The sequence below is a fragment of the Sebastes fasciatus genome, chromosome 9, assembly GCF_043250625.1.
Source record: "Sebastes fasciatus isolate fSebFas1 chromosome 9, fSebFas1.pri, whole genome shotgun sequence".
Lineage (NCBI taxonomy): Eukaryota > Metazoa > Chordata > Actinopteri > Perciformes > Sebastidae > Sebastes > Sebastes fasciatus.
This window is the reverse complement of record NC_133803.1, coordinates 31,156,654-31,171,895: the sequence shown is the minus strand read 5'-3', so window position 1 is coordinate 31,171,895 and position 15,242 is coordinate 31,156,654. Positions and strand designations below refer to the sequence as shown.

Here is a 15,242-nt window from a genome sequence, read left to right as displayed (position 1 = left end):
TTAATAAATTGTTGGAACGGCTCCCTGGATCCTGTGTTTAAATGTGCACCACATCAGATGTTTTATGAACCAACACCACCACAAGCATCATAGCTTCTTCAGTTTGTGAATTCTGTAAAACACATATCAGTTGTTAACTCTGCATGGTGTGGATGTCCTACACATAACACTCACTACGATGCCAGGCTGCTCTCAAGCTGCTACAGTATCTGGGTCCTGTTAAAAATGATGTTTTCCATGAGCACCACATCACTGCCTTCTTATCCATTATGGACTTAATACGTTTTCCATTGACATAGGCTCCATCCAGCCTTCCTTCTTTCTTTCTTTCTTTCTTTCTTTCTTTCTTTATAAATAATGGTAGTAATAGGGCCGACCATGCACAATTCCTGCTGTGCTAATTAATGTGTTTTAAAGAAGTGACAAACTGTCAGACGTCTGTAGGCAACAGCACACACTTAAAAAAACAAATATAGTTTGCAGAGGTGCAAATATCAATTGAAAAAGTGATTTATTTTAAAAGAGTCAACGTTTAAAACCACAAAACAAACCTGCAGGACTTGGACCGAGATATGGACATAAAAAGGAAGACATTGAGGAAATTAGAAAGAGAAGTAAGTGATCATTCCAGTGCACACTGTAAGCATGTACAGTATGTAACATAATGTATTAATCATTGTTATATATGCAGTATATGGTATCGTTGCATTCTAGCATTGTGGATTAGTGGTTGTAATTAATCTTCATGGTAAATTTCCTAAATAATATATTAACTTCCACCGCTCACTTTTAAGGTGAAGTGACTGTAACTCCTTGAATGGTTTAATTATGACGGTTTCAGTTAACAGCAGTGGTGAGTGAATGTAACGTTATAGGCTATATTTAGGCTGCGTACGCATTGAGTCGGTCTGCTATTGTCTGCTACGTTTTTATCTTGCTGTTTTATTACAGCAGCCGACGACCGTATCTCCTTTTCTACATATTATATGCTTAACTTCCTCCTAATCTTCCATTAAAAGTGTTTACTCCATTTCAGCATCAGTAGATCTGAGCTCGACCTCTTGGTCTATCGAGGAAAGCAGTGAACGCGCATCCATCTGAATTATTTACACCTGGCTCAACCTAGCCGCTCCTCCTCAGCCTGGCTCGGCCTTCGTGAAACCAATTAAGCCAGGATGAACTGACTAGACTAGGTCAAGCCTCGCTTTCTCTCTTATCCTGGATATCTTTATTCTGCTTTTGTGAAACAGGCCCCAGACCAGATAGTTTAAAGGGTCCATGCACGGCCCTCTTTGTCACCTTGTTTTCTTGTATATATGTAGACTAGTATGGAACAGATGATCAATCAGAAACCTTTGCAGTCACTGTTGTGTAGAGTTTTGCTTCTTGGCCACAACTTGAATAAAAACATTCATTAAGACAACAGAGACTGACATGAGAGTGTTTTTATTCATCACTCCACCTTGTTGATCTGGTTTCAGGCTACCTGTTGGGGCGGGGCAATTTACCTACTTATCATTGGTGCAGATAATTTGGTGACATCCCATAATTCCCAGCACAGCTCCACCCACCTTCCACCTGACTAGTGCAGTAAAAGTACAACATGTACCTCTGAGATGTAGCACAAGTAGTTCAACATGGAAATACTCCTGTAAAGTACAAGTAGCTCATAATTGGTGGAAATGTTTGACACATTGACCAGAGAAAGAAATGTGTCTTGTGTGAATGACATACTGATGGTTTGTCTTTGATATCAAAAGTTAAAACCACTGTTGAATGTCCTGATGGTTGTTTTGGAGAAGAATGACTGAATAATGGAGCTGAGATCTCCTTTAAAGGACGAGTGCTACTCGTCATGGAGGAGGATTTGGCGCCCTCTGGTGCCACAAACATAAAGTGCATCCTGTCAGTTGAAGTGACTCAGATTACAGGCTGTTTTCAATGTTTGGAAATCATCCAAATATCAACAGTTAGAGATGATTTTGTCCTGATGTGTGGACTTTTTAAATGATACATCATGTCAGTTCTGCTCAGTAGTTCAGAAAGTCAGAAATAGATTGTGTCTCTTCTTCTCTGGTGTTTATAGGACCGAAATGTGTTGCATTCTGCTGCTACACACTGGAACACAGACAGGAAGTGGGGGACTTTATTCTGAAAGGATTCACAGGAAATGCTAGTATCCTGTTGTGTGGATGTGTGTATTAATATGAACAGTGTTGTATGGAGAGTGCTGCAGTTACTCACTCTGGCCACTGGAGGAAAACTTTGGAGGGAGAATGAAGTGAAATTCAAATTTTTACACTAAGAAGAAAAAAACTGTTGAGTAGAATAGAAAAGATTTATTTAGTGAATAGCTGCAGATTATTGAGTCTTTTGGCTGTTAACATCAGACTAATGTGACACTATCTCTACTATACTAACACCACTTTTATATTTGTTCATTAAATGATTCTTTATGATTGATTTCCTCACTACAGCTGCTCCACAAGTTCACCTCTTTAACACAAATGATTTTACATCAGTCCTTAAACCTGCAGATTCCTCTCAAATCATGTGGACTCTTTCAGGTCCTCATTAGTTTCTCATTTTATACCTGATCTGTGCTGTTTGAAAATCCACCAACTCTCTGAATTTCACAGCCTTTCATTTAATAAACAGCTGAGTTGGTTCTTGATCAGTAGTTTGGTTCAAACTTCTTTTGTGTCTCTTCTGAAATATAAAAATCTGATTTGTTTCTATGAGTTTCCTCAAATGATCACACAGTCAGTGAAGTATGGAAGTAAAAGTGAACAATACAATGTGAATTATGAAGCTTTATTTAACAAATCCTCCATTTTATACAGTGTTGTGATTTTTGCTTTGACATGATTTATATGTGATTTCCATCATTTATTATCTAGAATCATCCTAAAACTTTGATTTCTTTTTATTTCAACATCACTTATCAAAGTTTGTTCATTTGTTACACGATGACCAAAGATGATTAATTTAGTTTGTTCTAATCAAACCAACTCTTTACAAGTTGGAAGTATTTTTTTCACAGATGCTGAATTTGATCCTGAAAGACTCTTGTTTGACATTCGAAGGTGTTTCTTCACACAAATCAACAAAGTTCAGTTTTATACACAAAGTAAAAAAAAAATGTTTCACAATTTCTCAGAAAGATAATTTCAGGTAATTACATCGACCTCGCTCAGCTCTTTCAGCCGTCCATCAGCAACACCACAAGTCCCAGAGAGCTCCCAACCCTCCCAGAGTCCAGCCCAGCTCAGGTACCCCTCACCTGCTCCAACTGCATTTCCAACCACTGAGAGATCAGGTTGGTACGAACTAACATCAGCTGTGTGTGATCCGGTACAGACTGAACTATCTGGTCGGCAGTGAGAGCGTTTCTCTAACAGGAGGAGACTCTCCCTCCTACAGAGAACACAGAGACACTGAACCAGACCCAGACCAAAACCTGAACCCAAACCCAGGATAAAGAGGTTCAGTGAATGTGGTGTTGAAGGTGTGGAGGTGGATCAGTGTGTCAGAGGAGACTCTGTAGAAGGACAGAGTGCCAGCAGGACAGTCCACATACACTGCTACTCTACCAGAGGAGGAAGAGGTGGAGGAGGAGAAGGATGTCTTTCTGTTATTGTGCCAGACATAGTAACCACCATCAGAGCACTTCAGACTCCAGGACTGATCATTCCATCCAAACACACAGTCGTTACTGTCTCCTCTCCTGCTGATTCCTCTGTAACTCACTGATATATAAACAGTTCCTCTCCACTCGACCTCCCAGTAACAGCGACCAGTCAGACCATTTCTACACATCAGCTGAGGACACCAGTCAAATCTGTCTGGATGATCAGGATATGACTGAACCTCCTCCACACATGTCACCTTCCTGTTGTTGTCAGACAGTTTGAGGTTTCTGTTTACTGTGTTTGTGTCGAGTGTGAGTTCACAGGAATCTGATGGAGAGAACAAGACACAATACAGCTGCAGTTATTAATCAATCATCTTTGATGATGAAATCAGAGATTTGAATGAGTGATGTCACAGATTGATGCTGGTTGAATGTTTCATAAATCAAATTAAAAACACACTTACACTTCCTCAGACCTGGTGTCAACCATCGGACTCCAGCAGGCTCCACCCTGAAAGGAGGAGGGGGGTCAGAGCAGCACTTCCTCTTTCAGCATGGAAACATGGACATTACATCGCTCTCATACGCACAGCTTTGTTATTCTACACAAATGGACTCACATGTTCACATGGAGCACTTGTTATTAATCAGCTGCTATTCTTTTAGTTCAGTGGAGCTTCTTCTGATTGGCCGATGACTACAGCTCATTATGTTCACTTATTCATGATATAATATTATCAGTATTATATTGCCAATCATCATACATTTCAGACTCAGTTTCCTCAACCAGTCAGTCAGTCAGTAAATCAAATGTTTGAAACTGCATCAACTGATTTCTTTGTCCACTTGTGGTTCAGTGAAAACAAGCTGTACACACAACATCTGACATATTATCAGCTTATAGAGTAGTTGTGTCTAACATGATATCAACCAGCTGCTTACACATCCAGCAGTTACAGAGCAACATGATGATTCATCAGAAGTCTGTGTTTGTGTCACCTGATGAAAGTAAAGCCTCATTTCCACCACAGGAACTTTCCCCCGGTACTAGAAACCTTTTGAGGAACTCATTGCATTTCGATTGCAGGGACCAGGGACCAGAGTCTGAGAGTCTTTTTAACTCCCCAAAAAGGCCCTGGTGGTCGGGGGTAGTAGGAACTTTCAGGGTCAGTTTTGCATGGATGACCGTCACTGATTTGTCAAACACACACAACGCCGCTGCTTCAACTGTACCGCTTCATTCCTAAAACAAGGAAATACTCTAATGTTGATTTAGGACCATTTTAGGACGAGGGGAGAGCATTTCTCTTTGTTGATAACATTAAAAGTAAAGTTAGAATCTGCTGTCGGCCTCACGACTCATTTTAATGAAGACAGAGAGAAAAAACAAAGAGTTTGTGTTAGCGAGCTGAGAGGGCGAGCGGTCGAAGAGACAGACCGCACAGCTGTCTGATTGTTTCACGGCGGTTACGTTCTGAAGCACAAATAAATAACCATCAAACACTCAACAGATGATTTACTGTGGAGACAGACACTCTTAGTTTCATTTCATCATTACATCCAACAGCAAATACTATGCAGCAGTAAAGGCGGGAAAAAACCTAACGTTTATTTTTTCATTGTGTCTGACTTTGACACTGTTCACATCCCGTCTCCTAGCAACAGTCAAAACTGTTTTTTATTATCTGGAGGTGAAGATATTAAAGTTCAAGTCTTTCTGCAGCCACAGAGCACTTCCTGCATCCCCCTATAGTGTTGGTCCTGTCCTAAATAAACCTCTTGGGCTCTGACACACCATGTCCACAATCAGCTGTTGGCTCTTCATTGAGCGTCTGTGGCTGACTGTCACCGTAGTTTCTGTGGCGAGTCCTGCAACAAGTCGACTCTTATCAGCCAGGGAACTCGCTCTCAGTGCAAAACAAACCAAAACCTGGTAAAGATAAACTCCTTTAAAACAGCAAAACATTCCTATTGTGATGATTTATCAAGAACGTTGAAACAGATTGACTGTTACATGGAAATGGTCTTTTTTTGTTTGTTTGTGTCTTCACAATCGTTTCTGGACTAAATGGCAACACACACTGGTGACAGATGAAGAGCATCAAAACATCCAACTATTGTTTGATATGAACCCACAAACTTGCAGTGTGACAACATTGACGCATGTCAACCCACCATGATGCCTGACAACGTATCAGGATACACAACTATCCTATTTTCTGATGTTGAAACAAGACAACGCTCCAGAAAGACAGCATTTCATCACCTTACCTCCCTGTTTTGGCTACTGTTCCCTGACTACTTCTGTCTGTATTGATGGTCTGATGTGGGACACAAATAGTTTGATGAGTCAGTGTTTATCAGCTCTGGTTGTTTGAGGTCAGCTTGGTGTGTCAGGGTTATATGAGCCAGGCTGACAGTGTGACATAGAAAAAGTTCCCAGCTCTACCTCCTCTATCAGACTGATTGTCTGTGGCTGCAGCAGGCCTCTTCATACCTAAAATTGTCCAGTTTCCAGTGTGGATCCTCCATTCCAGCAGACAGCAGCTTCCCTCCTAAGGCTCCTGGATGATTGTAGCTCAGGTCCAGCTCTCTCAGATGAGAGGGGTTGGAGTTCAGAGCTGAGGCCAGAGAAGCACAGCCTTCCTCTGTGATCAGACAGCCTGACAGCCTGCAAACACACAAAACAACACACATGTCACATAATCTGAGGGTAATGAGGGCTGGAAAGTTACTGCAGTACTGTGATACTGCCGGCTACTGTGGGGTTACATTAACATTATTACTGAGCTTTTTCTAGTCACAACCAAACACCCACTAATGTCAATCAACAATCTGACAACATTACTGGTAGCTCTCTGTTTCCTCTCTAATGTTTCAAGTCCCAACAGAGTGAGAAAAAGGATATAAAACATTTTCATGTACAGAGATTAAAACTTAATTAACTCAACTGGTTTGAATCATATAAGCAGAGACAATCTTATGACAGTTGGGAGTTTATGCATTAATGTAAATCAGGATTTAATTGCCCATCAGTTGAACATGTTGATGAATCCTAACCTGAGAGTTTCCAGGGCACAGTCTGGACTCTTCAGTCCAGCAGACAGCAGCTTCACTCCTGAATCCTGCAGGTTGCTGTTACTCATGTCCAGCTCTCTCAGACTAGAGGACTGGGAGCTGAGAACTGAGGACAGAGCTTCACAGCTTCTGTCTGAGAGGTTACAGTCACTCAGCCTGAAGAGAAAATAATGAAGAAAAAACAAGTAATAAGTTGAAAAGGCAGCAGAGTATTTAATGTATGATATATGAATCCAACTATCTCTGTACTTACAGAGCTTTGTTGGAGGCTTTGACCACTGGCAGCAGCCTCAGAAGAGCCTCCTCTGAAGCAGAGTATTTCTTCAGGTCAAACACGTCCAGATCTTTTTCTGATGACAGTAAGATGAAGACCAGAGCTGACCAGTGAGCAGGAGACAGTTTATCTGTGGAGAGCCTTCCTGAACTCAGGGACTGTTGGATCTCCTCCACTAGAGAACGATCATTCAGTTCATTCAGACAGTGGAACAGATTGATGCTTTTCTCTGCAGAGAGATCCTTGTTGATCTTGTTCTTGATGTACTGGACTGTTTTCTGATTGGTCTGTGAGCTACTTCCTGTCTGTGTGAGCAGGCCTCGTAGGAGTGTCTGATTGTTCTCTAGTGAAAGACCCAGGAGGAAGCGGAGGAACAAGTCCAGGTGTCCATTTGGACTCCGTAAAGCCTTGTCAACAGCACTCTGGTAGAGATGGGTTGGTTCAGGTTTCTCTCTGAAGACTTTAGACCACCAGGAGGTTGTTTGTCCTTCTGCCATCAGATTGACACCAGAGTTGATGAATGTCAGATGGACATGAAGAGCAGCCAGAAACTCCTGAACACTCAGATGGACGAAGCAGAACACCTTGTTCTGGTACAGTCCTCTCTCCTCTTTAAAGATCTGTGTGAACACTCCCGAGTACACTGAGGCTGCTCTGATATCGATGCCACACTTTGTCAGGTCGGATTCATAGAAGATCAGGTTGCCTGTCTGCAGCTGCTCAAAAGACAGTTTTCCCAGAGACCTAATCATCTTCCTGCTCTCTGGACTCCAGTGGGGATCTGTCTCAGCTCCTCCATCATACTTGATGTTCTTCACTTTGGACTGAACCACCAGGAAGTGGATGTACATCTCAGTCAGGGTCTTGGGCAGCTCTCCTCCCTCTCTGGTCTTCAACACCTCCTCCAGAACTGTAGCAGTGATCCAGCAGAAGACCGGGATGTGGCACATGATGTGGAGGCTTCGTGATGTCTTGATGTGGGAGATGATGCTGTCAGCCTGCTCCTCATCTCTGGATCTCTTCCTAAAGTACTCCTCCTTCTGTGGGTCCGTGAACCCTCTGACCTCTGTAACCATGTCAACACACTCAGAAGGGATCTGATTGGCTGCTGCAGGTCGTGTGGTTATCCAGAGGCGAGCAGAGGGAAGCAGTTTACCCCTAATGAGGTTTGTCAGCAGCACATCCACTGAGGTGGACTCTGTAACATCAGTCAGGATCTTATTGTTGTGGAAGTCCAGAGGAAGTCGACACTCATCCAGACCGTCAAAGATGAACACAACCTGGAACTCTTCAAACCTGCAGATTCCTGCTTCTTTGGTTTCAGTAAAGAAGTGATGAACAAGTTCCACCAAGCTGTACTTTTTCTCTTTCAGCACATTCAACTCTCTGAAAGATAATGGAAATATGAGCTGTATGTGCTGGTTGGCTTTGTCTTCAGCCCAGTCCAGAGTGAACTTCTGTGTTAAGACTGTTTTCCCGATGCCAGCCACTCCCTTTGTCATCACTGTTCTGATTGGTTCATCTCTTCCAGGTGAGGCTTTAAAGATGTCTTCTTGTCTGATTGTTGTTTCTGGTCTGTGTAGTTTCCTGGATGCTGTTTCAATCTGTCTGACCTCATGTTCATCATTGACCTCTGCAGTCCCTCCCTCTGTGATGTAGAGCTCTGTGTAGATCTGATTCAGAAGAGTTGGGTTTCCTGCTTTAGCGATCCCCTCAAACACACACTGGAACTTCTTCTTCAGGTTAGATTTGAGTTCACGCTGACAAACTCCAGAATAACTTCCTGAATGAACACAACAAAGAAGATCAATAAGAAATATTTGAACATTTCAGTTCGTCAAAGAATGAGTATATGAATATATTTTGGTCCATCTCTTGAGACATTAGTAAACGTCCCATTTATCCAGCATGTTAAATCTTTAGAGAAATCCTCTTACTGCTCTGCAGACAGTCAGCCAGCTCCTCCTGCTTCATTCTCCTCAGGAGGTGCAATGTGATCTTCAGAAAAGCCTCTCTGCTGCTCCTCCTCTGCTCTTCATCCTTACCGTCCAACACCTCCTCATCATCCCTCTGACTTTCTAAGCATTCTGGGTGATCTGAACTCAGAACCTTCTGGATCGTCTTCAGCTCGTTCTTCACAAAAGTGACGATGTTCTCCTCCAGCAGCTGGAACAGAATATTATATGAATGACACAATCAAACTAAAATCATAGAGCCAAACATCAGATCCATGTTGGACAGATTGACAATCCACTGGTCTAAAAAGAGCAGCATGGAGATGATTGTGAACAGAATAGATGTAAAAGTAGTTGTTGTACATGTACATACCATAAATATGGAGTCCAGGTGTGTTCGATGCTGCTGGGCAGACTGACCACTGGGAACCTCTGAGCTCTGCTGGTCTACTCTGTCAAGGAATCTTGAAGAATTAGTTCATATGATGTCTGTCCACACAGAGACAAACACAAGGTAAAGGTCCATGAAGTGATGTTTGGATGTGAACATTGAATCAGATGACTCCCTGTAGTGGTAAAGGTTTACTAGTCCTGCTGATCCCACGGAGAATCAACAGCTCAGTCTGCAGCTGTTAGTAGCTTTCAGCTCACTGTTTCCTTCACCAGTCAGTTTGGTTTAGTCCTAACAGCTCTCACCAACCCCTCCATATGCACACTGCTGAAGTGCCCTGGAGCAAAGCACCAACAACCTCAAGTTGCTCCAGTGGAGCTGCTTAGTGTCAGACTGGTTACACTGGGCAGCTCCCAGTCTGAACTTCATCCTCAACTGAGTCAGTAAAGGTTTCAAAACTGGAGATCTCACAACCGATAAAAACACATCATTTTGTTTTCATTAAGAGTTTGAGATCCTCACCTTTTATCAACAACTTTGAGAAATAGTTTGCTCACATGTATGTAGAGTCAAATAAATATCCTTTTGGCATGGAGCCTCAGCTGGGGAAATCTGGACTTTTCCTAACACCAGAAGAAGTCTGACAGTGGGAGCTGCTGGTGGCTTAATTATCAGCTTGAAATTCTCACCTTTGATCAACAGAGTGGCGTCCATCTTTGAAGAATATACGTTGATCCATAGACTGGTCACTCCTCATGGACACACAGCCGGGTTCAGGCTTTTCCAGCTTCCTGCTGATAGAAGCACAAGAAAAATTCTGCATTGCACCCACAACACACAGACAAAACCCGTCAGTGATTTAATACACCTACTGTACGCAGTATATTTGTGTCCTGGTCATTTTTGGTCACATTTTGTTTGAATTCAATGTTTCATTCAATGTACTGTATATTTTAAAGCTGTATTCAGTGCAGTGTGCAGGAAATTATGCTGTGGGGTGACCATAATGCCGTCCATTTAGGATGAAAACAGGACAGACGTGGTGTAAAGGCAGCTAGATTTAACTGAGTGTCCTTTAAATTCCCTAACATCTGATATCATCATCATTTTTGTTTTCATTATCAGTTTGAATTTCTCACCTTTGATCAACAGAGTAGTGTCCATCTTTGAAGAATATACGTTGATCCATAGACCGGTCACTCCTCATGGACAGACAGCTGGGTTCAGGTTCTTCCAGCTTCCTACTGATAGAGATATAAGATAAATTCTGCATTGCACCCACAAAACACTGAGATAAAACCTGTCAGTACACCTACTGTATGTAGTGTATTTGTTTACTGGTCATTTTTGGTCACATTTTGAATGTCTCAATGTATATTTTAAAGCTGTATTCAGTGCAGTTTGCAGGAAATGCTGCTGTGGGGTGACCATAATGGTTGAATAGTAATGCCGTCCATTTAGGAAGAAAACAGGACGGACGTGGTGTCAAAGCAGCGAGTTTTAACTGAGTGTCCTTTCCTATATTTAAGTTCCCTAACAACTTATATCATCATCATTTTTGTTTTCATTAAAAGTTTGAAATTCTCACCTCTGATCGACAGATTGGCCTCCATCTTTGAATAATATATGTTGATCCATAGACTGGTCACTCCTCATGGACACACAGCTGGGTTCAGGTTCAGGTTCAGGTTCAGGTTCAGGTTCAGGTTCAGGTTCAGGTTCAGGACAGTCTGGTCTCTTATGGATCCTGATAGAAACCAATTCATCAAAGCTCACACATTTAGAAACATTCTCAGGGTAGTCTTTGTGACATGGAGATATATAATATGAAACCGTCACAGCTGGACATGATCTGTGCTCCATCTCACAGGATCATCGTGGACTGACAGGAACTCTGAGACCAGCTGTAAACCTCACTGACCACCAGGGGGAGCTCAGTAGCTGCTGTTGAAACACAAACCTCCAACCTCTGGACCTGCACACTGAGCCCTCCACAGACTTCAGTTACACTGTGATGTGTTTAAATGCTCACTGTAATCAGGTTAAGACTGGGACACTGCTGGGACCAAAGGGTTAACATGAGGACTTCAATCGTTGCCATGGATACAGCATGTCATATGTCAAAGTGTTGGACCTTTGATCCATCTCAGAGTTTGTCTAAAGGGCTCGAACAGCATTTGTATGAACAATTTATGCAACATGTGATCAGTCTGCTGTTTCAGACAGCATAACAGACACATAATGTGATGTACAGTATATATATGATATGTAAGGGATAATGTACAGCGAGCTGGTCATTATTGTGAAAGAATCGCAGCATCGCCCCGTCTGGGATTCTTTCACAACAATAACCTGCTAGCTGAACATTATCCATCTTATTACACGGCTAATTACTTAAGAAATCAATAATTTGACTCAAAAACGATCAGCCATTAGTCCGACATCAGAGCTGCGCCCATAGCAACAGTCTGCTATGAAGAAATTACAGGCCTCAGAACGCCGTGATTAACCAATCAGAATTGAGTATCAACACAGCCCTGTAATAAAAATAAATAAACATTTCGCCTCAATAAACATGAAATATGAGCCCTTATAAAATATAAATAATAAGTATCAAAGTCCAAACTGAAGTCCAGTATCAGAATTAAATCTAACCTCTGTATCTGTTTTATATATTTATAGGTTTATTATGAGTCAATGTTCAAGTAATAAAGCAGATAAACAGACTTCTGCAGCTAGTCCCTAGACCTCTGCAGCTAGTTCCTAGACCTCTGCAGCTAGTCCCTAGATCTCTGCAGCTAGTCCCTAGACCTCTGCAGCTAGTCCTTAGACTTCTGCAGCTAGTCCCTAGACCTCTGCAGCTAGTCCCTAGACCTCTGCAGCTAGTCCTTAGACTTCTGCAGCTAGTCCCTAGACCTCTGCAGCTAGTCCCTAGACCTCTGCAGCTAGTCCCTATACCTCTGCAGCTAGTCCCTAGATCTCTGCTGCTAGTCCCTAGACCTCTGCAGCTAGTCCCTAGACCTCTGCAGCTAGTCCCTAGACCTCTGCAGCTAGTACCTAGACCTCTGCAGCTAGTCCCTAGACCTCTGCAACTAGTCCTCAGATCTCTGCAGCTAGTCCCTAGATCTCTGCAGCTAGTCCTCAGACCTCTGCAGCTAGTCCCTAGATCTCTGCAGCTAGTCCCGATCTCTGCAGCTAGCCCGCAGATCTCTGCAACTAGTCCCCAGATCTCTGCCACTATTCCCTTGTCCACTTAATTTCTCCCTAGATCTCTGTAACTCCTCAGATGTCTACAACTAGTACCTTGACCTCTGCAACTAGTCCCTAGACTTGTGCAACTAGTCCCCGGATCTCTGGAGCTAGTCCCCAGACTTCTCTGCATAGATTGGTTCCTATTTTAAAGACTCATCATAATAACACATTGTCATTGAGTTTATCAAGTTATTGATTAATACAGTAGAAATAATCAGTTGATCTATGAGAGCACTTTGACCAACAGAGACCTCAATAAACATGAAATATGAGCCTTCATAAAATACGTGAAGTATCAAAGTCCAAACTGAAATCCAGTATCACAATTCAATCTAACGTCTGTATCTGTTTTATAGATTTAAAGGTTTATTATAAGTCAATGTTCAAGTAACCGAGCAGAAAGACAGTAAACAGCAAGTTAATAAGAATGAATATGTTGAAGGGTAAAACAGTATCAAATGTAATGTGAAGTGTTGAGTGTGATACCTTTTCATGTTGGTGATAACCTGCAGCCACCTGATGAAGACAGATAGACGGGTTCATCATTAGTCTTCAGTCTCATTTGATTTGTGTCTCATCAGGAAATCAAATCTGTTTCTACATGTAAACTTTAAAGACAGCGAGCTGTAGTTTCAAGTATTTGTTGTCAGATAAACATTGTGCTGTAGAGTCATTATCAAAGACAGGAGGTCAACACATGAACCAACAGAGAACAGCTTGTTTTTCATAAAACATGAGAGACTGGAATGAATCAAAGTTCCACTTACTCAGTTTCTTCTCATGAACTTCAACACAGCAGCTCTCTGCTGTCTGGACCAGGTCTGTGTAGAAGAAGAGTTTTCTGTTCTGTTCCTCTGTTTCTTCATCGGTCCTCTGTGTCTGCAGGCTGCTGTCACACTCAAACACTTTAATAAACCAGTCTGAACCTGCAGCACTCAGTTCAAAGATCAACTGCTGATTGTTTATATGACTTTATATGATTCATGTTAAAGTTTAACTCACAGCAGCTTCTTGCTGCGACTCTGACACACTGGTACGACCCTGAACATATAAAGCTCCTTATCACTGACTAAAACACTGTTATTGGATTTAAAAGAGGACATGAATTCACCTCCAGGGTTGGAAATGAAGCCAGCAGGAAGATTTCATATTGTTGACATGTTAGAGATAAAAACCATCAGTGGTTCTGGTCCATTTAAACCAGAGGAGTTAGACTGGGACCAGACTGGGTCTTAAAAGCCCCTTTCAAAATACATAACGTTGCTGTTTTCATGTATTTGATAAAATGACACCATTTAGTCATTCAGACAAAGGAGACTTATGTTGATGTTCCTTACAGCCTCATTCAGACATGACGCCACATTTAGAGAAAGAGACTCGATAAGAGAGAGAGAACAACAGTGAGTTAAAATGATATGAGGGAAGAAGATTGTTTGACACATTTCAGTTATCCAGAGGAAACAGGTCAAAATATCTTTACAGATAATCTCTCTGTGTAACGTTTAGAGGTGGACAACATGTGAAAAGTGCTGAGTAAAGGACAACACAAGTCTAGGTGATGTCTTCTGTGGACAGGATGAAGGCCGGAAGGTTTTATTACCTCAACACAACTAAGTAGTTTTGTTGCCTAAACCTAATTAAGTCGTTTTGCTGCCTCAACATAACTAAGTAGTTTTGTTGCCTAAACCTAACTAAGTAGTTTTGTTGCCTCAACATAACTAAGTAGTTGTGTTGCCTAAACCTAACTAAGTAGTTTTGTTGCCTAAACCTAACTAAGTAGTTTTGCTGCCTCAACATAACTAACTAGTTTTGTTGCCTAAACCTAACTAAGTAGTTGTGTTGCCTAAACCTAACTAAGTAGTTTTGTTGCCTCAACATAACTAAGTAGTTTTGTTGCCTAAACCTAACTAAGTAGTTTTGTTGCCTAAACCTAACTAAGTAGTTTTGCTGCCTCAACATAACTAAGTAGTTTTGTTGCCTAAACCTAACTAAGTAGTTTTGTTGCCTCAACAAAACTAAATAGTTTTGTTGCCTAAACCTAACTAAGTAGTTTTGTTGCCTCAACAAAACTCAGTAGTTTTGTTGCCTCAACCTAACTAAGTAGTTTTGTTGCCTCAACATAACTAAGTAGTTTTGTTGCCTAAAACTAAGCAGTTGTATTGCCTAAACCTAACTAAGTAGTATTGTTGCCTAAAACTAAGTAGTTTTGTTGCCTAAACCTTAACTTAGTCGTTTTGTTGCCTCAACATAACTCAATAGTTTTGTTGCCGAAAACTAAGTAGTTTTGTTGCCTAAACCTAACTTAGTGATTTTTCATAACGTCAGGAGGAATGTTCGGAATGAATTTAAGTAAATAAGTACTTTCAATAAAGTTAAAGAATTTCCTATCTGTGAAATAAATCCGTTCCCAAGTTTAGATAATGTTCCGTCTGAGTCCTTTTCTCATGTATTTGATGTCTCTACTCAGTCTAGTAACTTTTGGACTCACATTTCCTCATTCATCTGGGACACTCATAAGAAAGTCACGTCTTATTTTTGACTGTAGAGTCTAACAACAATCAAGTTGATAACTTGATTACATTGTTGTGTGTTCTGGGCTAACATCATATTCACAAGGACAGATTTCTTCTTTTTCTTCCCAACAAAAACTTGTTTTAT

The 15,242-nt window shown here is 41.5% G+C and overlaps 1 protein-coding gene and 1 long non-coding RNA gene across 3 annotated transcripts in view; both read right to left on the bottom strand.

Annotated features, from left to right (window-relative positions):
- LOC141774551 (uncharacterized) overlaps positions 1-15,242 on the bottom strand; it is a 43,599-nt gene that overhangs the window by 25,049 nt on the left and 3,308 nt on the right. The gene's annotated exons all lie outside the window — the stretch shown is intronic.
- On the bottom strand, positions 2,801-13,933 carry LOC141774546 (protein NLRC3-like). Of its 2 annotated transcripts, XM_074647295.1 has the most exons (10): positions 13,352-13,933; positions 13,071-13,100; positions 10,921-11,079; positions 9,315-9,393; positions 8,924-9,152; positions 6,966-8,769; positions 6,695-6,868; positions 6,132-6,305; positions 4,099-4,145; positions 2,801-3,959 (listed from the first exon to the last, which is right to left on the bottom strand). In XM_074647295.1, exons 2-10 carry the CDS (start codon positions 13,076-13,078, stop codon positions 3,418-3,420), a joined length of 3,216 nt encoding a protein of 1,071 aa, XP_074503396.1. In that variant the 5' UTR covers positions 13,079-13,100; positions 13,352-13,933; the 3' UTR covers positions 2,801-3,417. The 2 variants fall into 2 exon arrangements, with proteins under 2 accessions (XP_074503396.1, XP_074503394.1); XM_074647293.1 differs by lacking the exons at positions 10,921-11,079; positions 13,071-13,100; positions 13,352-13,933 and adding an exon at positions 10,022-10,122.

Excerpts from the sequence above, each read along its gene's own strand:
- LOC141774546 (XM_074647295.1), bottom strand. Across the intron at positions 9,153-9,314 it reads ACCTGGACTCCATATTTATG|CTGCTGGAGGAGAACATCGT; the intron begins GTATGTACATGT and ends ATTCTGTTCCAG. Across the intron at positions 6,869-6,965 it reads AAAGCCTCCAACAAAGCTCT|GCTGAGTGACTGTAACCTCT; the intron begins GTAAGTACAGAG and ends TTTTCTCTTCAG.